We start from the raw sequence: 27115 nt of genomic DNA on the forward strand, positions 1-27115 counted from the left end.
CCTAAACAAAAAATGCGTTTAGTAATCCTCCTATAACCACTCCTCAACTTCAGTTCTTAATCTCTCATTATCATATCCCAAGACTAAATTTCAAGTCGCCAAACCCGACATTCAATGCCTTTGAACTCAAGGCATCACACAAATAACAGAGGAGACCGACTAGATTCTCCTTGTCACCAGATGATGGGCCAATGGTCTGTTAGTGATGCAGCCCCTCTTAGGAGGGATGTCCTTGTAGTGCGCATCACCCTCCTTCAGGTGGGTAGGATGATCACCTCAATGCCTCAAACCCTTTGAATCTCCTGAGTGATCAAACCATCCAAAACGGATTAGTTTAGAAGAAGAAAAGAAACCAGAGATGCAGAGAGCCCCATAGTGAAAGAGATCACTAAGAACCTTAAACTCTAATTAAATGACGTATTATCTGGCTCATTCTTATCTCATCTGCTGCTTCTAACTGAACCTTGAATGAAATGAGAAATGGGACCTCAATTCCCAACATCGTTTTTGCTTTATGAGGAGGGAATTTTGCTAATTCCGTAGAGCAGTACGGAAATAATTTCACCTTGAGAGAGAGCCAAAGGGACATGTCTTCCTGATGTGAATAACATATCCAAAATCTCAAACTGTCACTGCTTTAAGCAGTTCAATAGCCTATTATTGATTATTCTATCCAGGTTCAAATTCTAACTTTTTTTTTTTTTTTTTGCTTCTAAAACATAATTATCCTTCTGATATGATACTGTACAAGACTGCAAACCCCTATAAAACCACCTCCTTGCACATCACTCACAACCAACTTCAATGGCTTGTAAATCATCTTCTTCCTCTTTTTCTTCTGCTTCAGTTACCACCTTGACAATCATTCTCATTGTACTCCGCTTGGTCTTCCGTTGTCATTCCGAATCCACCACCCATCATCATCACCACCACCACCGTGATCAAGAGCGACGGGCCATCCCGAACCCCAGACTCCACGAAGCCTTCCTCGCTCTCCAGGAATGGAAGCTCGTCATCTACTCCGACCCCTCTAACCTCACCTCCGACTGGGTTGGGCCAGACGTCTGTAACTACTTCGGCGTCTTCTGCGCTCCCGCTCCTGACGACCCAAGTATCCAAGTCGTTGCCAGCATCGACCTCAATCACGGGGACATCGCCGGGTTCCTCCCGGATGGCCTCGGCCGGCTCTCCTACCTCGCTGTCCTCCACCTCAACAGCAACCGCTTCTGCGGAGTCCTTCCCCCGACCTTCGTCAACCTCACCTCTCTCTTCGAGCTCGACCTCAGTAATAACCGCTTTGTGGGTCCTTTCCCTTCTGAAGTCCTCTCGCTCCCCTCCCTCAAGTACCTCGACCTCCGCTTCAACGAGTTCGAAGGCCCCTTGCCTTCCTCGCTCTTCGCCAGAGACTTCGACGCCATTTTCATCAACAACAATCGCCTGACATCCATCGTCCCCAACAATATCGGTTCCTCCACTGCTTCCGTGATGGTCTTCGCCAACAACAACTTCGGCGGGCCTCTGCCGCCAAGCATCGCCAAGCTGGCTAACAGCCTCGAGGAGTTGCTGCTGATCAACACGAACCTGTCCGGTTGTCTGCCGGAGGAGGTCGGCCTTCTTTACAAGGTGAAGGTGTTCGACGTGAGCTTCAACAAGTTGATCGGTCCAATACCTTACAGTGTGGCGGCGCTGGCCCGAGTGGAGCAGCTCAACTTCGCCCATAACATGATGAGCGGGGTGATACCTTCGGCGGTGTGCGCGCTGCCCAACCTGATGAACTTCACGGCGTCGTACAATTTCTTCTGGGAGGAGGAGTACCCATGCCAGAACCTGACGTCCAAAGCCATTCCTTTTGACGACCGCCGGAACTGTTTGCCGGATAGGCCGTTGCAGAGGAGCAAGAAGCAATGCGAGGCTTTCCTGCGACACCCCGCCCACTGCCACGAGTATTAGCATTAGTCCTCTGATCTCTCGCACCCATGCAAACACAAGCACACTCAATAATCTGAAATAATCCCCTGTAAAAATTTGATCTGATGAAACGCATAGCTTTCAGCCATTACTCCAAATGACTTCTCTGTATTACAAAGTTATATTCCGTGAATATAAATATTTCTGTGTAGACTACAAAGAGAATTTAAAGTTTTGCTCCATTAAAATCTATAGAAAGAAGAGGGGGAACCGGGAGTTGTCTTGCTTCGATATCAATTAACACGGGTACAATAACCGGTCTCTGAGACCACTGCAGCTGTTATTGAATGTGCCATGAAAAATTACTCTGGTTTCTTTTTCCTGAAGAATCAGGCGACGAGCATTGAGGAAAATGGAATCAGACAGCCAGCCAATAGCTTATTTTGCAGGTATTAGATCTTAAAAGATCTAAGCAGAGAAGATTATGATGGATAAATCTTACCTGAAGTTTGGTGACTGTCTGGTTGTAACCTGAGGAGATCAATAGTAGACCAAAAATGAGAATTTTGTTTGCATGTCGTCTATTACATTTTAATTAACCACAATAAATTACTTGCTAGCTAATATTATTATATGATTTGATGATTTTGTTATAATTTAAACGCTCTCTTTTACCCACTTACTAATAATCATCAGTGATCGAAAGAAGCAACGAGTATTATCCTTTTAGAAGCTACTCCAGAACTGGGATTTTAATGTAAACCTGAAAGAGGAGGTTCTGGTGGCCATGTATGTTCATTCTAATGAAAAAGTAAGGGAGAGGATGGTACATAACACTTTTTCTTTTCCTCCGATCCAACTTAACTCTGTTTCTACCCAGAGCAATTGGTTTTCGGGTGATTTGAGCAGACGAGAGGATACTGATGTGAGTATAACTGCACCTTCTGGGCTTAAGAGTTTTATCTCGACTAACATAATCTCATTAAGAATTTCTAATTTGTCATGTCTTCAGGGTTCAACAAACATCTTTCGATCCCCCATTCGACCACTGATGGAGTTGCAAGAGAGACGATTTACGATTTTGGCATACTAACCAAACGAAACTGCAACATGTGATCTTCCACAACCTGCCTGGATAAAGATGGTCAGTATATATAAAAAAAATATATTATATGATCATTTGTTCTCCACTAAACAATGTACAACAGTAAGAAGTGACAACTCCACGAAAATGTTTCTAACTAGAAGTAAAAGCCACTAAACCATGGCCCAACAGCATCAAGTAACCAAAGAAAAGTTTATTTTCTCTTTAGAGGATATAGATACAGGAGGCATGATATAAAGCAATAGCAGTCTTCGGAACCAAAATGGCAGCTTTCATTTTCAGCATTCACAAATCCCGGTAAATTGGTTGTGGAGTCCACTCGAGATGCAAATTCAGTATTCCTGATTTGGCACCATCTAGAGGAAAAGAGTCCTTGTATTCACCCTCCAGTATAACCCTTGTGAGTGTGAGGATGCATCTACCCATAAAGTCCTGAAGCAATTGAAAAAAGGAAGTATTCAATATCAACATTTTAAGCAATGGCGCCAAACCCATTCAAAAAGGGGGAAAAGAAGCACCAAAGCCCTGAATAGATTTGTCTGCTTCTCTGGTTTGATCTAATAAACCAACCTTATTCCCTTTATCCCTTGATGTCCTTAGTTTTCTTTTGTTCAACTTAGCACACAGATCAAGCCAAATAACTAACTGATTGAGGAGACTTCTACAATACCTTGCCAAATGTATCATGATCATACACTTCCACAATAAGCATGTCATGTAAACCATCTTCCACGACAAAGTCAAATGTCTGATTCCAGGCTGGATTAAGGCTATCATTCACAACCTGCAAATGCCACCAGTTTACAAAATTCAGAAAAGTAACTCAAAGATCAGAAATGTGTAGAAAATTCTCATCAAAGTTACCCTTGTCTTATTTTTTGTTTCTGTTTTCTTCATTTGCAACACGACAAAGGGGTCAGCCTTTCCCATAACACCCATTGCAGGCAAACTTTCTGCTGATATAACTGTCACAGAAAAAACTCCTCTCACAATAACATCCCTCTTCTTGCTATTAGGTGTTCTATCAATTTCTGAAACCACTACTCCATCTGCACTTTTGATGACCCTCTCCAAAGACGTCATAGAGAAGTTTGGGTTGGCAAATGGGTTCAGAATTTCTTTCTCCATCTCGTAAGGAACGTAAAGCAGTTCCAAGTGCACCTGAAGGCGAGAGGATAAATTAACAGTTATTGAGCCAATCAACTTCCAGAGAAAAAGAATCACAGAAAAGAATATCCAGAGTTCTCATCAAAATTCTTATGATGAACATAGTCCTATAATCAAATTATCAAAAGCATTCTTCAAACTTAATGGAACTATGTTAACATTACTTGCTCTTTCTTTTGCAATATGCTCTATTCCTTGACCATTCTTTGAGAAACTTTCCATGAAGAGACCAGAAAGTATCTTCATTTAAAAAATCTTTTCATTCCTTACTCTTTTTTTTCTCGAATGGTGAGGATTTAGTGAAAGGAGAGGATCAAGTACAAATAACAGACTTAAAAAGCCGTTGAAGAGCAGATATGGAAGAGTCTTACGTGACTCTCATAGTAAGAAGTCTTATAACACCAGAATAAATATAGTGGAGTTTTACAAGAATCTCACAGGATGAGGTCTCACAGAAGATTCTCAATTAAAAGTGTTTTAGTTATGTTAGTCTTCTATTTATGTTCAATTGTTCAATTGTTCTAAGACTTATCTTTTAGTGTTTAACTTTGGGTATAACTTGGATAAGGGTAGTTTAACTGTAATTGGATTAAACTTGTTTCCACTATTATAAATAGAAGCCTATTGTACTCAAATTACAACAAGTCAATGAAGTATTTCTCTTTTTCCAAAAATTCAACATGGTATCAAAGCGGGTTCTATTAGTTGACTCGGTCAAACCACAGAGATAAAATAATCAGTTTCCGATATATCATCTCTAGTAGTTTAAGTTCGTATTCTATTTTTTTCTTTCTTTCCTATCCCAGTCCGTTGTTATCTTGGCGTTCACACCTTCATACTAAACTTTTCATATTGCAAATTATATATTGACGGAGAGATATTCAAGTCTACTTTCCAACACAAAATGAATTTTGGCAATCAGAGTTTTCTACAAAGAGAAATCGACATTTGAAGTAGCAAAGGTTAGACAACAAGAGAGGTTTGAGCAATAGCAGAAAAATTTTAACTTTCAAGGCATTTTATGCCATCAAGAACGAGGCTTTATATGAAAAATTACATGTCAAAAGATAGATCTGTAAGTTTATTCTGTTACACATTAAACCAATTCTCAATCTGAGTTTTCTAGAGGGAGATATTAATATCAAAAGAGTCAATGGTCATGCTGGCCAAAGAAGAAAGAGTACTTAGTTCGGCCAAATTATAGAGTCCGAATAATATCAGATTCTTTCTCTCAAAAGAAGTATATTTTATGAAGAAATATTATACTTGAATGAAAGGTATCAAAGTCTAGTTTCAAAAATAGAAAATTTCACATCAATCTGATCTATATGTGAGGAGGTATATGCATTGGAGTCGACAACCGTCAAGCTACACAACTAAGAAAATAAAAGGTCATAATAGATTCAAGAACAAAGCTTTTTATGTCAAATTAGGTATCAAATTAAATCTCCTTGAGTCTAGTTTTTTAAGCAACAAACAATTTGTGATTCTGATCTATATTGTGGGAGATATTGATATCATAAGTACTAAAGGTCAGTTCCGCAGAAAACCTTTCATTTTTTCCTATTTTCTCTCTATGCATTGTGTGAATTGAGTCATTCCATGATGGGTTGGTTTAAGGTATGCAAAATTTTCCTACTTCAATGTTGTTTTCAAGTTTTATATTTTTGTTTATGCATCATCAACTCCGAAAAATTGTGGTCACCCCCAAAAAAGTTATACTTGGTCAAATTTATTAAGTTATACCGTTATAGCCACCCTTAATTTTTCAAAAAAAAAAAGGTCATATTCTAGATTCGTTTGGAAGTATGAGTTTTGCATAGTTGCCTCCTTCCAGTTAAAGTTTTTTCTCCTCTAGTATTTATTCAACTTATCTTCTTGTGTTTTCATCACTTCAGAGTAATGCCTAGATCCACTACCTAATAAGTATAAAGTATGCCCAACATCCTGACAAAACAAGATCAAGGGACTGACGGAACAGTCCAAACATCCACAAGAGAGAGCGTAGCTCTCTGGTTTCACAGCGAAACGAAACACGACGACGAAATCCAGAATTCTGTCCGTTGGAGATTTTTCCCCTTTCATTAAATATATATCCTTTAGGTTTTCCTGTTACAAAATGGCCCATGGGCCCAAGACAATACCCCCTCATCCCATTAAGCCTAATCAAATAACCCTATATACATATCCCAAATTATACAACAATTATGAATATAAATTACATTGAATATACATTTTAACATATCGTAACATCCCCCCTCAAATTGATGATGGTGAGTCAACCAGCAACAATTTGCCAACCAAAAAATTATGTCGGGATTGAGACAATGCTTTGGTGAAGACATCGGCCACTTGAAGATCCGAAGAAATGTACGGTAGAGATATTACCCGGCGCTCCAAAGTATCACGGATGGAGTGACAGTCAACCTCAATATGCTTGGTACGCTCATGAAAAACCGGATTGGCTGCAATCTGTATAGCACTTGTATTATCTGCATGAAGCGGTGTAGAGGAGGGCTGAGAAAACTGGAGCTCAGCAAGAAGACCACGGAGCCAAATAACTTCCGAACACGCAGTAGACATAGCACGATACTCGGCCTCGGTAGATGACTTGGACACTCGATCTTGTTTCTTACATTTCCAAGAAATTAGTGCATCGCCTAAAAACATACACCAGCCTGTAGTAGATCGACGGGTATCGGGGCACCCTGCCCAATCAGCATCACTGTAGGCAACCAGATGTAGCGCAGAGCCAGTAGGAAAGAATAAACCACGAGCAGGGGAGCCGCACAGATAGCGGATGATGCGCTGAACGGCCGCAAGATGAAGATGTCGAGGAGATGCCATAAACTGACTGACCTTATGAACAGCATAGGAAATGTCCGGGCGAGTAGTAGTCAAGTAGATGAGACTCCCGACTAGACGTCGATAGATAGTCGGATCATCAAGGAGAGTCCCTTCATCTTTCCGATATTTGACATTGACCTCCATAGGGGTAGCCACCGAAGATGTGTCCTCCAACCCAGCGAGTGTGATAAGATCTTGAATATACTTATGTTAGTTTAAGAAAATACCTTTAAGTGTGTGATGGACCTCCAACCCTAAGAAGTAGGTGAGGCGTCCAAGATCCTTCATATGAAAAGTGACATGCAACACCTTCTGAAGCGTGGAAACCAGTCCAGAGTCAGTGCCAGTAATGATGATGTCATCCACATAAACCAAGAGAATGACCATGCCTGCAACAGACTTATGATAAAAGAGGGAGGAATCATACTGACTCTGGGTAAACCGGTGGAGAATAAGAGTGCTACGGAATTTCTCAAACCAAGCCCGAGGGGCTTGTTTAAGCCCATACAAAGGACGTCGTAGCTTGCAGACGTGATCGGGAGAGGATGTAGACATACCCGAGGGAAGCTTCATATAGACATCTTCCTGCAGATCACCGTGGAGAAAAGCATTCTTCACATCCATCTGATGCAATGGCCAAGATTGAGAGGCTGCAATGGCTAAGATAGTACGGACTGTGGTCATCTTGGCAACTGGGGCAAAAGTTTCCTCATAATCAATCCCATATTCCTGCCTGTTCCCCAGGGCCACAAGGCGGGCTTTGTACCGATCCAATGATCCATCGGAACGCAGCTTGACAGAGAAGACCCACTTACTTCCAAGAGGCCGAATAGTGGGAGGGCAAGCCACAATGTCCCAGGTGTGATTCTCCTCTAGCGCTTGTAGTTCAGTTTGGATGGCCTTTTGCCAACACGCATGTGCTATGGCCTGTTTATATCCAGAAGGAATGGAAATAGAAGACAAAGTAGCTACCAGAGATACAGGGGAGGGAAAACCATATCGGTCAGGAGGGTGAGAACTACGTGTGGATCGACGAAGATGGAGGGGAGCAGAAGTAGAGGGAGGATCAGGAGCAAGCGCTAGGTCAGAAGGGGAAGAGGGCAGCGAAGCAGTGGATTGAGGCTCATCAAAGCTCGGCAAACTAGACAAAGAGGTAGACGGAAGTGTAACTTGAGATGGAAAGAAATATTGGTTTTCAAAGAAGACCACATTCCGAGAAACACGGACTCGACGTGCCTGAGGATCATAGCAAACATAGCCCTTTTGAACACCGGCATACCCAAGAAATGCACACATAACGGATTGAGCTGTAAGTTTATGTCGTTCATGATCAGGTAAATGCACAAAACAAACACAACCGAACGTCCGAAGAGCTGTGTAGGACGGAGAGTAACCGAATAATTTAACAAAGGGAGAGACATGATGCAAGACAGGCGAGGGCAGGCGGTTAATTAAATGGACGGAGGTAGAGAGAGCTTCACACCAAAACCTAGGAGGAACGGATGATTCAATGAGAAGGGTGCGGACCATATCAAGAAGGTGACGATTTTTGCGCTCAGCAACACCATTTTGTTGGGGTGTCGAGGGACAAGAACGTTGAGAGATAATGCCTTTGTTTTGAAGAAATTCTTGAAATTCTGCCGACATGTACTCGCCCCCAGAGTCAGAGCGGAGTACTTTAAGGTGAGCGGAGAACTGGGTTTCAATGAGTGCAAGAAACCTCTTAAAAACGACAAAAACGTCAGACTTAGCTCGTAGGAAGTAGACCCAGGTAAATCGACTAAAGTCATCAATAAAGGTGACAAAGTACTTAAAGCGTGCATGCGAGATAACAGGAGCAATTCCCCAAACATCACTATGAATAAGGTCAAAGCAGTGGGAAGCATGCGAGGCATGATACGGAAATGATAAAGTTTTACTTTTGCCAAGTTTACATGATGAACAGTCAAATGACGTGTCACGAGACATACAATCTTGATTGCCTAATAAACTTGATTTAAATAATGTACGAAGTACAGCCGAGTTTGGGTGGCCTAGACGTCTATGCCACAACTTAGGGCCAGATCCAATAACATTACAAGCAAAAGAAAGTACAGGAGAATGTGGAATAACAGTGGATAGAAAGACTTTAAGTGGAAATAGCCTGCCCACTTTAGGCCCCTTCGCGATCACCTTCCCCGACGCTTGATCCTGCACAACACAGCCAAAGCGAGAAAACTGAACATTACAGTTTTTATCAACCAATTGACCAACAGACAAAAGGTTTGTCGACAGGTCAGGAGACACAAAGACATCAGCTAAAGATGGAGAGAGATCACCAACAGCACTGATAGGCAGAGTGCTGCCATCAGCAGTGTTGATGTGCAGATTGCCATCATACTTTCGGACATTCGAAAGAGATACCACATTGTTGGTCATGTGGTTAGAGGCACCAGAATCAAAATACCATGGGTGAGTAGAAAAGTTCTGTTTACCTGAGATACCAAAAGTAGAAAAGGCAGAAATGATCATCTGTTGTACCATTTCAGGAGTGAGAGTGGTGGAACTGGCAGGTGCTGGTGGAACAGGAATGATAGGGATTGAAACAGCAGGTGGCAATGTGGTAGAACTAGATGTACCAATGGATGCATGATAAGCGGTAGGCTTCCTCCGTGGAGGTCGTGTAGGGCAAACGGTGATGTGATGACCCGGCTTCTTACAGTAGCTACAGAATAGAACCGACTTCTTGGAGCAGTCCCGAACAAAGTGACCATAAGCCTTGCAGTGGAAGCACTGAACAGAACTGGTGTCCCGACCCTGAGGCCTTCCTTGTGCTACATAAGCTACAGGAGCCGAGAGATCATCCTGAATGCGAGGTGTCATGCTAGCCTGAGTAGTAAGGCGCTGCTCCTCCCGGAGAAGTTCACTCAAACAGGCATCTAGGGACGGCACCGGATGACGATTCATCAGATGTGATCGAGCAATCTCAAACTCGGGACAAAGCTTCATCAAGAATTGATCCCGTTTACTGGTGTCATGGACAGCTTGCACAGCAGAGAGAGCAGCAGCAGGGACATCCTCGTAAACAATGTCAGTGTAGTCAGCCCATAGATTTTGGAAGCCCGAGAAATATTCTTCAATCGAACGACTGCCTTGGGTGAAATTTGCAAGTTCATATTCAACTTGAAATCGACGGGCCGTGTTGGTTTGACGATAAACTTTGTGGAGGTAATTCCACATATCTGCGGCAGTTTTGTAGGGCCTCAGATTTGGGACTAGGTGAGGCTCAAGAGATCCAAGTATCCAAGTCATTACTCTAGCATCCATGATGATCCATTTTGACAATGCGTCAGCATCGCCAGGGGCCGGATCACTCCCATCAATATGACCCCATAAACCTCTTCCCTGAACAAATAACCGGAACTGAAATTCCCAAGTACCGTAGTTCTTGCCCGTGAACCGAATAGGAACGAAATCGGACTTATCTGCTGACATGATAAAATTGAATCTAGCAAAATTCCTGATGCACCCCCGCAAGATAAGAAATTCCAAGTAAACCCTCACTTTTCAGAAATTGCAAATAGACCCCTATACTTACAGAAATCCAAGAGTTGCCCCCAGGTTAACAGAAATTCGAATTAGGCACCCAAACTTTCAGAAATTCGAAAAGCACCCTCGTACTTTCAGAAATGCCAGAATGGCCCCCCAAGCTTCCAGAAATTGCAAAGCGGCCCCCAAACTTTCATAAATTTCAAAGCGGCCCCCAAACGTGCATATATTTCATAGCGGCCCCCAATCTTTCAGAAATTTCAAAGCGGCCCCCAATCGTTCAGAAATTGCAAAGCGGCCCCCAAAGATTTTAAAATTGCAAAATGACCATATGCCAATTAATCACCCGAAACGAACGCGCGGGAGAAAAAAAAATTTACCTTCGTTCTCCCTTCCGGCGAGTTTCTGCCGAGAACCTCCGTCGCGCTGTAGCTTCTCCGGCAACGAAACCACCGATGGAGCTTTTCCGACGACGGAACCACAACGTTTCCGAGCTCGGAAAATACTTGCCGACAACCCCTTTTGTTTCCGCTTCCGGCGAGAGCCTCTACGGGTCGTTTCCCCTTCCGGCGAGAACCCCCTTTCCGGTAACGGAACCCCGTAACTCGTCCGGCAACAAAACCACCCCACAAGTATTTCTAACAGCGCCCGAAATCAATGCCGAAGTGAAGAGAAAAAAAATCGGTCGGACAACACAGGTCGTCAGACGAGAAATACGTCGGGGTTACTCTTCAGAGCTCTGATACCATGACAAAGTCCTAGGCAAGAGTACTTCCCAAGAGGTCACCCATCCTAGAATTACTCTCGCCTAGGCTCGCTTAACTACGAAGTTCTGAGTTAGATACCTAGCCAATACAACCCGAAAAGACTAGCCGTTTAAGGTGCGGAAAGCCAAGTATCTAACTCAGAACACAAACTCTAACAAGAGTGGACGGAACCACTTTCGAGCCTAGGCGAGAGTAATTCTAGGATGGGTGACCTCTTGGGAAGTACTCTTGCCTAGGACTTTGACATGGTATCAGAGCTAGGCACGCCACGGCCCGCGTTCGTATCCCGTGAGAAGCGGCTCCAGAATGGGCGGGGTGGGTGTCAAAGTGGTTCCGTCCACTCTTGTTAGAGTTTGTGTTCTGAGTTAGATACTTGGCTTTCCGCACCTTAAACGGCTAGTCTTTTCGGGTTGTATTGGCTAGGTATCTGACTCAGAACTTCGTAGTTAAGCGAGCCTAGGAGAGAGTAATTCTAGGATGGGTGACCTCTTGGGAAGTACTCTTGCCTAGGACTTTGACATGGTATCAGAGCTAGGCACGCCACGGCCCGCGTTCGTATCCCGTGAGAAGCGGCTCCAGAATGGGCGGGGTGGGTGTCAAAGTGGTTCCGTCCACTCTTGTTAGAGTTTGTGTTCTGAGTTAGATACTTGGCTTTCCGCACCTTAAACGGCTAGTCTTTTCGGGTTGTATTGGCTAGGTATCTAACTCAGAACTTCGTAGTTAAGCGAGCCTAGGCGAGAGTAATTCTAGGATGGGTGACCTCTTGGGAAGTACTCTTGCCTAGGACTTTGACACATCCAGCTTGAGTCAAGTTTTTTATTCCTCACCCAAGAGGTGATTTGTGTTTGAGCTACCCTTAAAATGTGAGTAGTCTCTTTGTTAAGCCCTAAAGTTGAGTCATTTTTCAGCCTTTAAAATTGAGCGAAGTGAGTTTCAAACTATGACAGTTTTGATTGGTCTATGGAGCTCTATCGTATGGCTAAGAGTCATTTTCTTCTCCCACATTGTGTTTTATCCATGTTGAGTCCTTATGTCCTTTTTATTCCCAGTTTGAGGGGGAGAAGTACAAGAAAGATGTATTTTGTTCCACATATTTAAATCTTCATCATTTGTTCTCCCCCTTTCTTGAATATTTTGGTCCACATATTGTGATAATTTTATGTGACCAAAATATTCAAGAAAGGGGGAGAACAAATGATGAAGATTTAACATCTATGAAAAAAATTTAGCCAATGAAGATTGAAGACCAAGATTGAAGACTAAGAATCCTTTTCAAACTGAAATTATAAACTCCAACTTGAGGGGGAGTGTTGAAGAGCATATATGGAAGAGTATTACATGACTCTCACAGTAAAAAGTCTCATAGCACCAGAATTAATGTGGTGGAGTCTTTTAGGAGTCTCACAGAAGGAAGTCTCACAGCAGAGTCTAAATTAAAGGTGTTTTAGTTATGTTAGTCTTCTATTTATGTTCAGTTGTTCAATTGTTCTAGGAATTATCTTTTAATGTTTAACTTTGGGTGTAACTAAGATAAAGGTAGTTTAATTGTAATTGGATTTTACTTGTTTCCTCTATTATAAATAGAGGCTCATTGTATTCAAATTACAACAAGTCAATGAATTATTTCTCTTTTCCAGAAATTCAACAAAAGCCAAATGCCAAAGAAATTCAATTGTGAAGGAATCCCTTACAACTTCTATAACATGTAAAGATGGCCAAGAACAAAAAGTTGATGGCCTGAGCCTTCTCTAGATAAAAAAATCAGGTTGAGGATTGGCTGAAGAGTAGGTTATGAAGCCCATTAGAGACAATTAAAGATTCTTTATTCCTTAGCAAATCAAAATGGGCTAAAAGTGTTAGACCAGTGCTGTTATCTGAACAGCAAAGAGAAATTCTAACCTTTCTTAATGAGTGTTCTCGCAAACTTTGACAGAAGCTGCTTAGGTTCCCCAGGTAGAGCAGATATGAAGGCAATCTTATCATCACTTATTTTGGCCCTCTTGATTTTGCTGGCTTAGCACAAGGCAGAGATCAATCCTCTAGAAACTAAAAAAACTTCAGGGCTTCTCTATCATGTTAGCTGCTCAAGAAAGGCAATATGATAATCGTGATCAGCTAGATGAAAAGCCAGATGACTATAACAGCTCTTGGGAGAGATCAAAGAGCCCGCTTCTCACATCTAGACATCTTCTCATCTGCTAGCTAATTCCCCTGGATGGGTGACTTGCAGCACCATGTTGTGTGCAGCTTCAATATATCATTTTTTACTTCCATCTAACTTTATAAGAGGCGCCCTTTTAGTCCGGGTACTATTATCGGTACTTAGCTTCCTTTTTTGTGCCTTTTTCCACCTTTTCACCCCATTTTGAACTGCCCCTCCCCCCATCCTCCCCCCCTAACTACCCTCAAAAAGAAAGAAAAATAATAATAATGATGATAACATGGAATGGACTGACTCAATTACAAACATATATCATCACTTAAACCAGGATTGAGTCCCAATCTACTGTATCATGTTTTGGAGTAAGAAATACTCCCTCACATAATGGAATTAAATAATTTCCCCAATGTTAATTTTTTGCACATGACATTGCACATATTTTTATACTTTTCCACATAAAATTTTCTACTTAAGATTGTACCCAAGATAAATAATTAAATTAGCAAAAATAATAATAAATACAATTAGCCAATGTTATAAAACTTGACCCATTCACCACCCCATGATGTGACCAGGTCTGATTGAACTGGGTCAATTCGGTTTGACCGCGGATGACCCAATGATGATGTCTTATTTATATTATCAACATATAAACCTTTTTAAAAATAATTTAGATCATGGGAGGTTTCTTCCCCACCCCTCCTGACAGTGGAGAGAAAGACAGCGGTCCTGTCCCTGCTGGCAAAAGGGGAGGGAGAGGTGCTCCAGCCCCTCTGCCATTGATCAAAATCAGGGGAAAAGGAGAGTAGAGGAGCAATAAGGAGGCGGAAGCATGCTGAATAAGAGGAAGAGGGTGAGACCCCCTCCCCTTTTCTCTATTTAACAGAGAGATTTCCCTGCATGACAGTTGACAAGTGACCCAGGCAGACTGGGTTAAGTCAGCTGATTCACTTGGCCTGGTCAACTGGGTAGTGATCCATTTCCAGGTCTCGTTCTATATTGACCCAGAACATGGACTGCATCCAATTGAACTGCCAATGTTAGCAACTAAACTAATGAAAATAACAATAAAAACAAAGAACACAACACTATTTTACCTGACCCCGGTACTTGTTATCTCTTTGGATTTCCAAATCCTTGACAAGGTTCAACCATACATCTTTCACCTTGCCAGGCTGAAGCTCCTTTAGACTCACTTGGGCACACCCAATGAGTTCAGAAGCCTGTAGCCCTTCATCATCATAAACTTTTACTACTATATGTTGAGTTTCTGCATCTTCAACCACAAATTCAAAGTGCTCGTTCCAAACTGGGTTCAACTGGTTGTTCTGCAGAAAACAGATAATCTAAAACTAACAGGTACTAAAAATATTTGTGTAATTAAAAAGTATGGCTGGAACTTACTATGACTTTACTGGTCTTCATTCTATCACGTAAAGGCCTTACATATAGTACTGCATAAGGATCAGACTTTCCAATAAGATCTTTATTTGTCAAATCCTTTGCTTGCACAAGCTTCACTTCAAGTGTTCCAACAGGTTTAAGCTCCAGGTCACTGAACAAGTAAAATTGAAAATAATCTGGGAGAACCCCCATAAAAATGCTTTAAAATAAAAGAGGACAAGCATATACCTGTAGTCCCCAGGCAAGATAGGAACCACTTTCCGTACTGGCCATGTTAATGAATCTTCAATTGCATCTCGAATTGTTCCCTGCAGCAAAGAATCATCAGATCTCGATTAACCAAACCAGGCATGAAACTATCATAACTTCAATCAGACTACAAGAAAAGATTATCTATAAATCAGATGAAACTTTTATACAAATAGCTTTTGTGCAAAGTAAACTAATAAAGTGTAACTGGGTACATGAAAAACAAAAAGGGGTGCTCCTGCCAGTTTAGTAAGTTCATGATAGTCAAAGAGAGCCACAATCAAAAGAATCTAAAACTTCATTAGTGTTGTTTGACTTGAATGCTTAGGTACCTCCACTGTTCCAAAATCCAAAGATCTTTTCTTATTCTTGAGGAGCATCTTTACTTACTTACATACTCAGATGGAAGTAGTGTCTTTGGTATTTGTTTAAGATGCAACCCACATTCATTAATTCTTGTTTGCAAATAACAATGATGCCAGAAGGCAGTCAATCAAGAACAAAGAATTGTAGCTTTAACAAGAAAGTGGATGGCTAGTCATCTTGGCTAACATGTGCATTGCAAACATTCTTTTCAAAAGTATAGGTCTGCATAAATCACTCATTTCAGAATAATAAATTATCATAATATGAGTAAAAGCATCCAAAAGGAAGACTTCACAGCATGGAATTTTTCACAATGTTGGCAGGTCACACATTTGTTAGTGAACGACAAGGGAGCTGACAGATTGATGAACATTCTCCCAGTGGCCTGGAAACCAGTGACAGGAGCTCAATTTGAAAGAAAATAAAAAATCGATTGCCATCTTCCAATTTTCCTCTTTAAAGTAAAAGTGCTTGTGAAGAACTCTACTGAATCCCACAAGAGGAAGATTTTTCTCTGCATAACTGATACAATCAAAATATGAACTAGTGAGGCCAGGTTATTGACCCAAGTTGAGGACACACAGGTGAAGCCTCGAAAATGTTATCCATATTCTAACATTGTCCTGCAGGGCCATGACATCAGGCCTGCTGGACTTCCACAAGGGCTAGCTGCTAACCCCAGCTGACTAATACCTGTTCTCATGAGGACACCACCAAGTTGTAGAATAACATACTATCAGTGTTAGATAAGTTGATGCACATGAGAATATATACTCGAACTAGAAAAAGGAAGTTGCTTGAACCTCAAGAGCATCACTAATCCCAGGAATTGATGATATATCACCACCAACAACCTTGAGTGTGAAGTCCAGTTTTTTCTGCATTTGAAACATAAGATTAGTTCCTATGCACATTAAACTTGCCCTGCCTATTCATATGTTTCACTGATCAAGGATTCCAAAACAAAACATATAAAACCTTTACCTTCTCTCTCAAAGAATAACACAAAGCTCCAAAGCAGGGGAACTCTGTCACTAAGGGCTTAAAGATTAACCTGAAAACCCCTGTGAAGGCAATGTTTTTTACCTAGATATGAAAATTAAAGGCCATCATTAAACAATGACAAGAGAAAAACACTAATATGTATGCTATACAACTCAAAATTAATGTCTGATATCCATAATGACTAAGAAAGAAAGTTTAATCCAACTCAGGCATTGATGAGTAGAACATTATGGTAAAACACACCAGCTTAACTGGTTTGAGCAACCAAGTTAATTCACTTCACTATTTGTTATTAATTTTACGTAGTCCTGGCTTTGCAAGGTTAACCCATGCACAATTTGGATAAATTCAAACATTGGTTTTTAGGATGAAGTGACCCAGCTATGGTTCTTAATTAGCTTCAACAGACTGGACAGGAACAGCTCTTACCCACTGCTTATAATGTTGACCTTGATAATTTTACTGAACATTCTAATTAAAAAGAAATAGTCCTACAAGAAGTTGGAGAACTACGGCAACTCAAGAGCTTTTTAATTAAAAAAAAGGCATTTGTTTCATTTAAGTTTTACAAAAGATGGCACACAACAAGTTTTGGCCTTTCAGGCCTTTTGATTATAAATGACTACATCAGTAGATAAAAAGAGTTATGAATGCATAAAAAAATATGGAAATACAGGTGGTCTTCAATATCATATGAGATTGATAAAACATAAAAGATAAGAAGTAGACTTAAAGCTTCCTCCCTGTCACCAACATACAGAAAATTATTGTGGACATAAAAATGCCTCAAATTGACAATAAAAATACAAAAGGAGAAACGTTTTTTACAGAATTTAAAGAAGCTACTGATTGACATTGTCTATTCATATGTTTAATTGTGAAAAACTATAGAACCAACTTGACCATGAAGAATAAACAATATGTTCACCTGTACAGGTAGAGCAACCCCAAGTCTAGTTCGAATATCAAGAATGATGCTTGGATTCCCATCCCACTGCAACTCCAACTCCATGGTGATCCCTTTCCCATCCCCACCATCTTCAATAATTGCAATTCCTAAGGAGTATACATGGAATGTAAAGGTGCGATTGAGTACATTTATTGGTGCAAACTTATCAGGACATTCAAAATCTATTGCTTCATTCTCATAAAACTGTCTTCATCAATGCAGATAAGTAAGCACAGAATCAAACCTCCAAATGAAGTATATGCAAATTATTCAGAAAATCCTACAATTTCAGAAAATAGATACTATCCATGAGTCTGAGTGTTTAACCATTATAGTGAAACCTAACAACTTGTGAATGAATTCTCAATAAATTTTAAATTACAAGAAGGTAGTCAATGGCCGTCAGCACCCCCAGGTAGTCTTCCTTCTACAACAGAAGATGAAGACTATCCTCTTTATTTCTTGGTTGATTAGATTTATCTTGTCCTTCAATAAATGAGCGCATTATCTGCTACATGTGTGTAGGTAAGTTTCTACCTACTTTTCTATTTTCTCTCTGTTTGAAGATGGAATACAGCCAGTTTCACTTGACTCATTTCAAGCTTCGCACACTCTTCAAGAACTACAGAGATGAATTACAAATTACACTGTTTAAGGGAGAAAGACAATTTTAAAACCAAGAAGGGCTTCTAAGGCTTCAACAAAAATTTACAGCTTTAGTAGGTGAATCGTGAATTCTGAAAGCAGACTAACCTGTAAATTGCGGAGCAACAGTTCCAAGAGTCAATTTAGAAAACTTCAGAGAAGACAAAATTGCTGGTCTATATTGCTCAAGAACAGGCTCCACTGAAGTTTTAATAATTACAGATGCTGCCTGCATGACAATGTAGGTATACGACATATAATAATGATTCACCAAAGTCACAATTTTTTAGGCATCAATAATAGCAGCAAAGACAGTCCAAAAATAGGAAAATGACAATGTACCTCATTTACAAACGGCCATATCTTAGTAAGTTCAGCATTAAGCCAATTTAACTGCAAAAGAAGCACTAGTACTATCAATTCGCTGAAAAGGAGTTTAAGAAAATCACACCATAAATTAAATGGATCACAACAGGCAAAGCAAACATAAAACAACAAAACAAAAATGAGCAAACCAACCTTTTGGCGCTGTGAGAAGACAACCCACGAAGGATAAAACTCCGGAGGAAGGATCTTTCTCGAGTCCTCAACTGTCATCCTAGCAAAAGCTGCAGTAGTTGCGGCCTATAATTAGACAGGTGTTTCCTGTTAGTTAAAACCTCTGGAAGTTTATAACCATCTGTTACGCAAGTTTGAATATAAGAGGCAAAAGTAACATGAATGTCTATCGAGATGCATTTTAAAGCAGGCACAACAAAATTTTCGTCACTAATCGAGTAGGAAGTTCCCGCTTGCATAGTAAATTAACCAATGCAAGTAAATGTAAAAGACGTTCAGCAGAGCCAATTGAAATGGGTGATGGCAACGCCTGCTAACTGACAGACAAAAGAAATCCTCGCCCGATTGCCGAAAAGAGGATAATGAACGTATCATTTCCTAACCAAGAGCAAAGAAAATGAACATATCTTTTGGTAAACAAGAGCACAAAAAGCAAGGGAAACCTTACAAGGTCAAAGCGGAGTTTGGATCGATAGTTTTCCGAATGAACAAACGCAATCACGAGTCCGACCCCAAACGCAAGACCCATAACCAGACCGAGAAAGAAAGACATTTTCCTTCAGTTTCAAGAAACGTCCTCGTGATTTTTTCAGACAAACGAAGAAGATAGGACAGAAGGAGAGAGCGAGTGGCTTCTTCCTAGTGGAGTTCCCCGAAGAGTCGTAGGAACCCAAAACTTGTCTTCGACAACGGTAATCAACCACCCAAAAGAGGACCCACAAAGAAGAGATCATCTACCGCTTGAATAATTAATTGGGAGGTCGGCCAAAAAGGGTAATTAGATTATAGCAGCGGGAGCAGACTCCAATGATCTGCGAGATCTCAATCGGATATTTATTGTAGCGACAACTCTCTGGAGTCGAAGCCATTAATTAATGGAAGAGAATGCAGGAAAGAAGCGACAGAAAGCGAATAGAAGCTTTTGGGTTGTCTTAGCAGCTCTCTGGGATTACTCTTGATCACGGGTTCGCTGTGTCATTCCTTCGCGGGGAGTTCCAATTTCCAAAGTTTCCAATTACGATGGCATCGGCAAACGAATCGCAACATGTTAGTTGTCTTTAGAGATCCTCCTTCCATCTGCGACAAGCGACGCCACGCCCAGATATAGCGTCTCGTATCGCCGCCATACCAAATCGTATCTTATCGGAATTCTTAGAATTTGATAGAACATATTATCTCAACTCTGAGTTACGATTTCACAATTAATCAGGATTAGAAAAAGGAAGTATGATCCAGCAATTGGTTATTCAAATTAATCAACTTAATCTAAGTTTTTTGTTCACTAATTATTGATCCAGTATTTGGTATTTAATTAGAAGCTAATTATATTTAGTTATTTGCTCTGATGAGTTGAAAAATGACAACAAGAGCATTATTATTGTACAAGGCATCATGTCCCTTACTGTCTTGTATTCTCTCCTCCACTGATTTGGTCGGGCTGCCCCTTTGAACGAATAGAGAAAGCAATGGGGTCTTGATGAATTTGTCAATAAGAAATCAATGACATTCATGACAAAATTCCTTGTCAACAAGTTAGCTAACTGATCATGTGAAAGAACAAACAAAAGTTAAATAATTTTACGATCAATATGATAATCGACAAAATAACAATTTATTTCAATATGTTTTATGCACTCATATAAAACAAGATTCATTGCAATAGCAAGTGCACTCTTGTTGTTACGAAAGACAGTACCCTTAAAACTAGTTGATCAAAATTAGTGTAGACGAGTTTAAGTACATTGAAAAATAGATTCCAATGTTAGTACCCGAAAATGAAAAATATGATATCAACAAAATAATGAGTAATTTTTTATAATATACTTAAATAAATTTAGTTACTACACTTATAAATGATTTAATGTGTAGAATTAAAATATATTAATAAATTAATTTAAAAAATTATATTATATTACTTAATGATTACAGTTTATTATAAATTAATATAATAATTACGTAAGATTAGAATAAATTATAAAAAAAAAAATTTAGGTTAAATTTTGGTTGCCGGGGGAGTCCGAATGTCTAATATACCCTCCGTCCTCTCCTTCAGAACAAAGTTTAAGATGAAGCATCGCGGAAACTGCGATGATGGCGCTCCTCTGCAACTATGCCCCACTCGTTTCGTTAAAGTGGACGTGGCTTGCTTAACCATTACAGTACGCACGATCGCTCGGTTTCGCTAATTGGCACATTTAAGTTTCTTAATCTCCATTAATTAGTACTATCCCAAATTAATTAATCCTAGTAGTAGTAGCGGCTTAAATACAGTTTTGGCTGAATCTCCAACTTTGACTCTTTCGAAGACGGGAAAACCTCTACTTGTCATGTTTAAATTACTTGCCCGTCATCACTCTCCGGTCAACTACTTGATCCGAAAACCTTGACGATTGTAGTAATGGGCGAAACGCGAGATTCCTTCACTCTTTCGTCTTATCTGCGCTCGTGAGAGAACCTGAATTCTGATATCGGAGACAGAGGCGAAGGCCATCGCTCTATCCAATTAAAATCTGGTTTGGACGAACCTTCCTTTCCCTTCTGAGTTATGCACTCGCATGGCCCGCCCCGGGAAGTCGACTTCTGGTTTCCCTGTCTCTGTCGTCTTCGTCTGGAACTGTTATAGTAGCCAAGGATGGAAGGAGACTCCAGTAATCAGTCCTTCGTCCGGGCCTACCTGCGGTTCTGCGTGCAGTTGAAAGATTCTCACTCGCGTCTTACGTTAAAGTTTTCTTTTCGTTTCGTTTGATGTTTTTTCTCTGGCTGTTTAAACCTTTATTCATGTTCTCCTGTCGTTTTCTTATTCTATTAAATGCTCCTCTAAACTCGCGGCTGTGCCGGTTGGATCTCAGTGACATCCAAGGCCAACCCCCGTTCGGAGTGCTGCTTTTCTGTCACGCTCTTGCCTCATCGAATTGGTCGCAGACGCCACGAGAAGACTATGGATAATTGAAGGGGAAGGGAGGAAAGATTAGTCTTACTTCAATTTTGGAGGAGAAGGGAAGAATTTCAATCCATGGATGGAGAAGCAGACTTAGAAACTCCGCTGCTGAATCCCGACGAGCATGATTACCGTCGGCGGCTTCGACGATCGGCCTCTAATGCCACATCGCAGCTTGCTCTTGTCGGTGCTAACGTCTCCCCTATCGAGAGCCTTGACTACGAGCAAGTTTTCTTTCCTTTCTCTCTCTCCTTTTCTTATGAAACTGTTTACTTATTTTTCTGCTGTTATTATTCGTTATCAGTTTTGTGAACTTCATTATTTGTTCTAAAATTGCCAGGATCATCGAGAACGAGTTTTTCAAGCAAGACTGGCGGAGGCGAAGCCGCCTCCAAATTTTTCAGTACATTCTCATGAAATGGACTCTCTGTTTTCTGATTGGCGTTTTAGCTGGTCTCGTCGGATTCTTTAATAACATCTCAGTCGAGAATCTTGCTGGAGTCAAGTTTGTAGTCACATCCAATTTGATGCTTGAAAGAAAGTGCGTGGCTTCGGTAATTTTTAATAGTTTTTGTTACGTTAAGCACGTACTTTGGAAGAATTTGATTAAGTCGTTATGATTTGGTGTAGGTTCGGGCAGGCATTTGGGGTTTTCGCCGCTACGAATCTTGTGCTTACACTGTTCTCTTCGGTCATTACCACTTACTTTGCTCCTGCCGCTGCGGGTTCTGGTATTCCTGAAGTGAAGGCTTATTTGAACGGTGTGGATGCTCCCCGAATTTTTGCACCTCGGACTCTGATCGTAAACGTAAATATTTTCAGAATTCAACAAAAGATTCTACATTTAACTTCCCTCTTTTCCATTAGGTTGGCTAGTATGAACACAATGTCTTACGTTTTGTTGTCAAATGTGCATCAATATGTTTCAAATTTTTCTTTCCTTTCATAATGATCTTTAAGAGCTGTCTCTTTTGATAAGTATCTCAATCTCAACTTATCCTCAAGTTATTTCATCTTGAAGGAACTTCCTCCGACATCAGGGTAAATCTTAAAATAAAGTTTGTAGGCCAAAAAATATTTTGCAGACTGCATAAACCTTTTCAGACTACAAGTTTGGCTGTTGGGATTTGGTAGAGAATTTGCTTATCATCCATCTACGCCTTCCCTTTCTGGGACAAGTAATGTCAACATATTCAAATATACAAATAGCTAAGGATACTCAGTATATCGCTCACATTTAATATTTTCTATCATTTAATGGTTATCAGAAGAACAATTTTATGGGCTCCAAGCCTGCGGAGAATCCAAGTGTGGTATTTTGGAGACTGGATCATAAAAGTTATTTTTCGTTTCTGGAGTCAGAATTATATGCTTGCTTGCTTATTAATTTCCCTTTATCCGAAATTCAAGATTTTCGTCAAGCACATGATGTTCTGATAGCTCTTGTTGTGAACTGTATGAATGGAGTAATTGGCAGTTGGCACTCATTTTGTGGAAATAAAATAGTTGAACAGATATTTGTGGTGGTGCAAAGATTTGTAGGTTCTTTCTGTTTTATGATGGGCAGAAGCAAAAAAAAAAAAAAAAACAGTTTTTGGGGAATTATGCATAATTCTTGCTCCTTTTTTATCTCATCATATCTTGCCAGTTACTAGTTAAAGAAAGGATCAGTTGTGGAAAGAAAAACTGAACCAGTTCAAAGTGCCATCTGTAAAACGTAGCCGGTGCCTAGCAAATGACGGTTTTCTGTAAACACCATGCGGCAAACATAGGAATTATTTTTCTTTTCTGCAGTATCTCTTATCAGTTGGTAAAACATGTCGTGCAAAGATTAGTTCACCAAATTAACTTCAGTAGACTGCATCTTAAATTTGGTTTAATGTATATGTTGATGATCTTAGATGATTGGTAGCATTTGTGCTGTATCGGCATCCCTCCATGTGGGCAAGGCAGGTCCCATGCTTCACACGGGTGCTTGTATTGCTGCATTACTAGGTCAAGGAGGATCCAAAAGATACAGATTGACTTGGAGATGGCTGCGGTACTTTAAAAATGATAGAGACAGGCGTGATTTTGTTACCTGTGGATCAGCTGCTGGAATTGCTGCTGCCTTTCGAGCACCAGTTGGTGGTCTTCTTTTTGCTCTTGAAGAGGTGTCATCATGGTATTACATAACTTTGACTGCAACATTCACTTTCAGTTTTGTTTTCTTGGGATGGCTCCATTTTTCCTTCTTGGGTCTATCTTACTGTTTGGAACTTAAAAAGTAGGTCAGTTCATCAAATCCTGCATTCTGAAGGGTTGTGGATGATTCAGGTCTTTGTTTGGACAACTAAGAGAGGCATATTTGTATTACAATGACCTCAGCAGTACTTTGGAAACTCTATAATCTGGTCCATTGGACCTTCACTGGGAAAGATGCATAGAAAGATAAGTGTTTCAAAAAACATGATAATTGGTAGAAGATATAAAAAAATGAAATAGAATAGTTGAATTTAGGCAAAGAATTCATAGTAACTCCAGGGAATTCATTATTTCACTCTTCTTTTTAATTCTTTCCTATACAGAAGTTTGACCAGCCGAGGAGGGTAAAATTACTCAGACTTGATATTTCCTGACACCTCTATGAACCTAAACATGCATTCTAACTATTTCAGTCATAAATTCTTATGGCTTCACGATTTTTCCTTGCTTTAGTTTGACAGTATTAAATGTTAATAGCTAGAATCTCTAATTTCCAGGTGGAGGAGTGCGCTTCTCTGGAGAGCTTTTTTCACCACAGCTGTAGTTGCTGTAGTGCTTCGGGCATTTATTGACCTATGTAACAGTGGAAAGTGTGGATTATTCGGAAAAGGTGGTCTTATAATGTTTGATGTCACCTCTGCATCTATTTCTTATCACCTAGCTGACTTGCCTCCAGTCATTGTCCTTGGAATTATTGGTGGCATATTGGGGAGTTTATACAACTTTCTTCTCAACAAGGTTCTCCGAGTGTACACTTACATTCATGAGTATGTCTTCCACCTTGCCTCAATAATTTAAAATTTAAAGCTGAAGTTGGCAAATGTAGCTTATTTTTTCTCATTTTGGCTGTGGCCTGGGTGAATGTGGTGGGACCTTCACCAAATACATGGTGTATTTTCTCAGTTTTCATAATGATGCTGAAGCTTCAATGGTCTCACCTCCGAATGTGGATGTGTATGTTCAGTTGGTAATATAACTGATAGATTTATGGCTTTATTGAACTTATTAACTCTGTTAATTTGCTATTACAGGAAAGGTTCTGCATACAAATTGCTTCTTGCTTGCTCAATCTCAGTATTCACATCTTGCTGTCTCTTTGGGCTACCTTGGCTTGCACAGTGCCGACCTTGTCCAACAGATGCATCCGAAGCCTGTCCTACAATAGGAAGATCTGGTAACTTCAAGAAGTTCCAGTGTCCCCCTGGACATTATAACGACCTTGCCAGTCTATTTTTCAACACAAATGATGACACAATTAGAAACCTTTTCAGTGCAGGCACAGACAATGAGTTCTACTCTTCATCAATTCTCTTGTTTCTTGTAACATCTTATTTTCTTGGAGTATTGAGTTATGGAATAGTGCTCCCTTCTGGTTTGTTTGTGCCTGTCATATTGACAGGTGCAACTTATGGACGTTTTGTGGGGATGATGATGGGGTCACGCTCAAGTCTTAACCATGGGCTTTTTGCTGTTCTTGGCTCTGCTTCTCTTCTTGGAGGATCCATGAGGATGACTGTGTCTTTATGTGTCATTCTCTTGGAATTAACCAACAATTTATTGTTGCTCCCCTTAGTGATGCTTGTTCTCCTCATTTCTAAAACAGTGGCAGACACTTTCAATGGCAATATATATGATATTATTGTCAAACTGAAGGGCCTTCCCTATTTGGAGACACACGCAGAGCCCTACATGAGACAGCTGACAGTTATTGATGTTGTATCAGGTCCATTGCAATTTTTCAATGGTCTGGAGAAGGTTAGCACTGCCTCTTTCACTCATTAATCTTTTCTCTGCTCATACTTTTTTTTGGTTCGTCTTTTGAATTTATTACATGAATAAAATGTTGTTGCCTCATTTCATAGGTGGGGACTATTGTGCATGTCCTCAAAACTACGAGGCATAATGGGTTTCCAGTTATTGATGAGCCACCTTTTTCGGATTTACCTGTACTGTCTGGCCTGGTGCTGCGAGCCCACCTTCTTGTATTGTTGAAAAAGAAGTGTTTCTCACCCACTCGTACATTAACTGGAATAGATGCGACATTCTGCTTTTCAGCTAATGATTTTGCAAAATGGGGCTCTGGTCGGCGTGACAGGATAGAAGATATTGAATTGACAGCTGAAGAGATGGACATGTTCATTGATTTGCATCCTTTTACAAATACTTCACCATATACCGTTGTTGAGACCATGTCGCTAGCAAAAGCACTTGCTCTTTTTCGCGAAGTTGGGCTGCGGCATCTTTTGGTGATCCCAAAGGCTTCTTGTGTAAGCAAGCTGTTTCATTTGTTTTCCATAATTGTACTGTCTCATGCTACTGCATTGAAGAAAGTGTCATGCTGTCAAACAGATCTAAGTATAAATGCAATATCTAGCCTTTGGGAAAAGAGGTTGAAGTCACTCTGATAATTTTGGAAATTTCCATGCTATAACCAAAATTCAGGTTGTTTAGGAATTATATGAAATCTTTAATGTCATGAAACAGTGTAACTTAGTAGAAAATTTTCATATTTGAAAAAAGGTTTCTCCAGTTCTTATTTTTGTTCAATTTTCTGAATCATGTAAAATTCTAACTATTTTTTTTCTTCCAAAAACGTTTTTCTGTGAAGTGTTTCTCATATAGTGTTGTTGTTACAATGTCCTATGGAGAGAAAGGCCTACACTAGCATCATTTCTGGTAACCTCTTGGGGCTATTACAGCTACTATGGTGCCAGCATCCTATTTCGGCCTTTTACACAAGGACATTTGTTGATAAGTCTTACACGGTCTTGCTGCTAAAAGGTTTATTGCATTTTTTTCTCTGCATTCTTTAACTGATATCATTATATTATACTTTTTTTTTTTCCTTTTTTTTCTGTTTTGGCTGTTGCAGAGAGATCCAGTAGTGGGTGTGTTGACAAGGCACGATTTTATGGCTGAGCACATACTGGGACTTCATCCAACATTAAGGCAGAGTAGATGGAAAAAAATGCGCCTTCACCCTTTCAAAATGTTTTTTTTTTTTAGATAATGATGCCAAGTCCAATGATTGGCAGTTTAATTTTATACAGCTCTTAAGGTATTGTTAGAAAATACATCCAGGGGTATTTTGGTCATTTTACTACTTCAGTCGTTAATTTTTTTTATGTAATCTTGTTCTGCATGTTAAATTATATCACTGGTTAAATTTTCATGTACATAGGATGTGTAGTTAGGGAGATATAAGGAGATTAAGTTTATTAAGTTTATAAGGGTATTTTTGTAATTTGAAACTCCGACAAAGATTTCTAGGCTC

General features: G+C 40.2%; 3 protein-coding genes across 4 annotated transcripts; 2 read left to right on the top strand and 1 right to left on the bottom strand.

Moving 5' to 3' along the window:
• Window positions 1–804: 804 nt before the first annotated feature.
• On the top strand, window positions 805–2007 carry LOC137937444 (leucine-rich repeat extensin-like protein 4). Its single transcript, XM_068782505.1, has one exon. The coding sequence runs from the start codon at window positions 805–807 to the stop codon at window positions 1948–1950; it is 1146 nt and encodes a 381-aa protein (XP_068638606.1). The 3' UTR covers window positions 1951–2007.
• A 1058-nt stretch (window positions 2008–3065) lies between these two features.
• LOC137936359 (synaptotagmin-5-like) lies at window positions 3066–19715 on the bottom strand. 2 transcript variants are annotated; one of them, XM_068780967.1, is made up of 13 exons: window positions 19613–19715; window positions 18621–18725; window positions 18444–18494; window positions 18210–18330; window positions 17436–17563; window positions 16487–16588; window positions 16306–16380; window positions 15116–15195; window positions 14888–15038; window positions 14581–14811; window positions 3878–4174; window positions 3684–3797; window positions 3066–3445 (listed from the first exon to the last, which is right to left on the bottom strand). In XM_068780967.1, exons 2-13 carry the CDS (start codon window positions 18696–18698, stop codon window positions 3299–3301), a joined length of 1575 nt encoding a protein of 524 aa, XP_068637068.1. In that variant the 5' UTR covers window positions 18699–18725; window positions 19613–19715; the 3' UTR covers window positions 3066–3298. The 2 variants fall into 2 exon arrangements, with proteins under 2 accessions (XP_068637068.1, XP_068637067.1); XM_068780966.1 differs by lacking the exon at window positions 19613–19715 and adding an exon at window positions 19108–19553.
• Window positions 19716–21502: 1787 nt separating this feature from the next.
• LOC137936823 (putative chloride channel-like protein CLC-g) lies at window positions 21503–27102 on the top strand. The gene is made up of 8 exons (XM_068781724.1): window positions 21503–21821; window positions 21938–22138; window positions 22228–22405; window positions 23499–23761; window positions 24339–24608; window positions 24873–25596; window positions 25704–26108; window positions 26714–27102. The coding sequence occupies exons 1-8, from the start codon at window positions 21673–21675 to the stop codon at window positions 26849–26851; spliced, it is 2328 nt and encodes a 775-aa protein (XP_068637825.1). The 5' UTR covers window positions 21503–21672; the 3' UTR covers window positions 26852–27102.
• The last annotated feature ends 13 nt before the right edge of the window (window positions 27103–27115 follow it).

The sequence above is a fragment of the Aristolochia californica genome, unplaced genomic scaffold (genome assembly GCF_029961685.1).
Source record: "Aristolochia californica isolate CCGP_79_NKW_82.1479 unplaced genomic scaffold, dmAriCali1.0.hap1 SCAF_7, whole genome shotgun sequence".
Classification (NCBI taxonomy): Eukaryota; Viridiplantae; Streptophyta; class Magnoliopsida; order Piperales; family Aristolochiaceae; genus Aristolochia; species Aristolochia californica.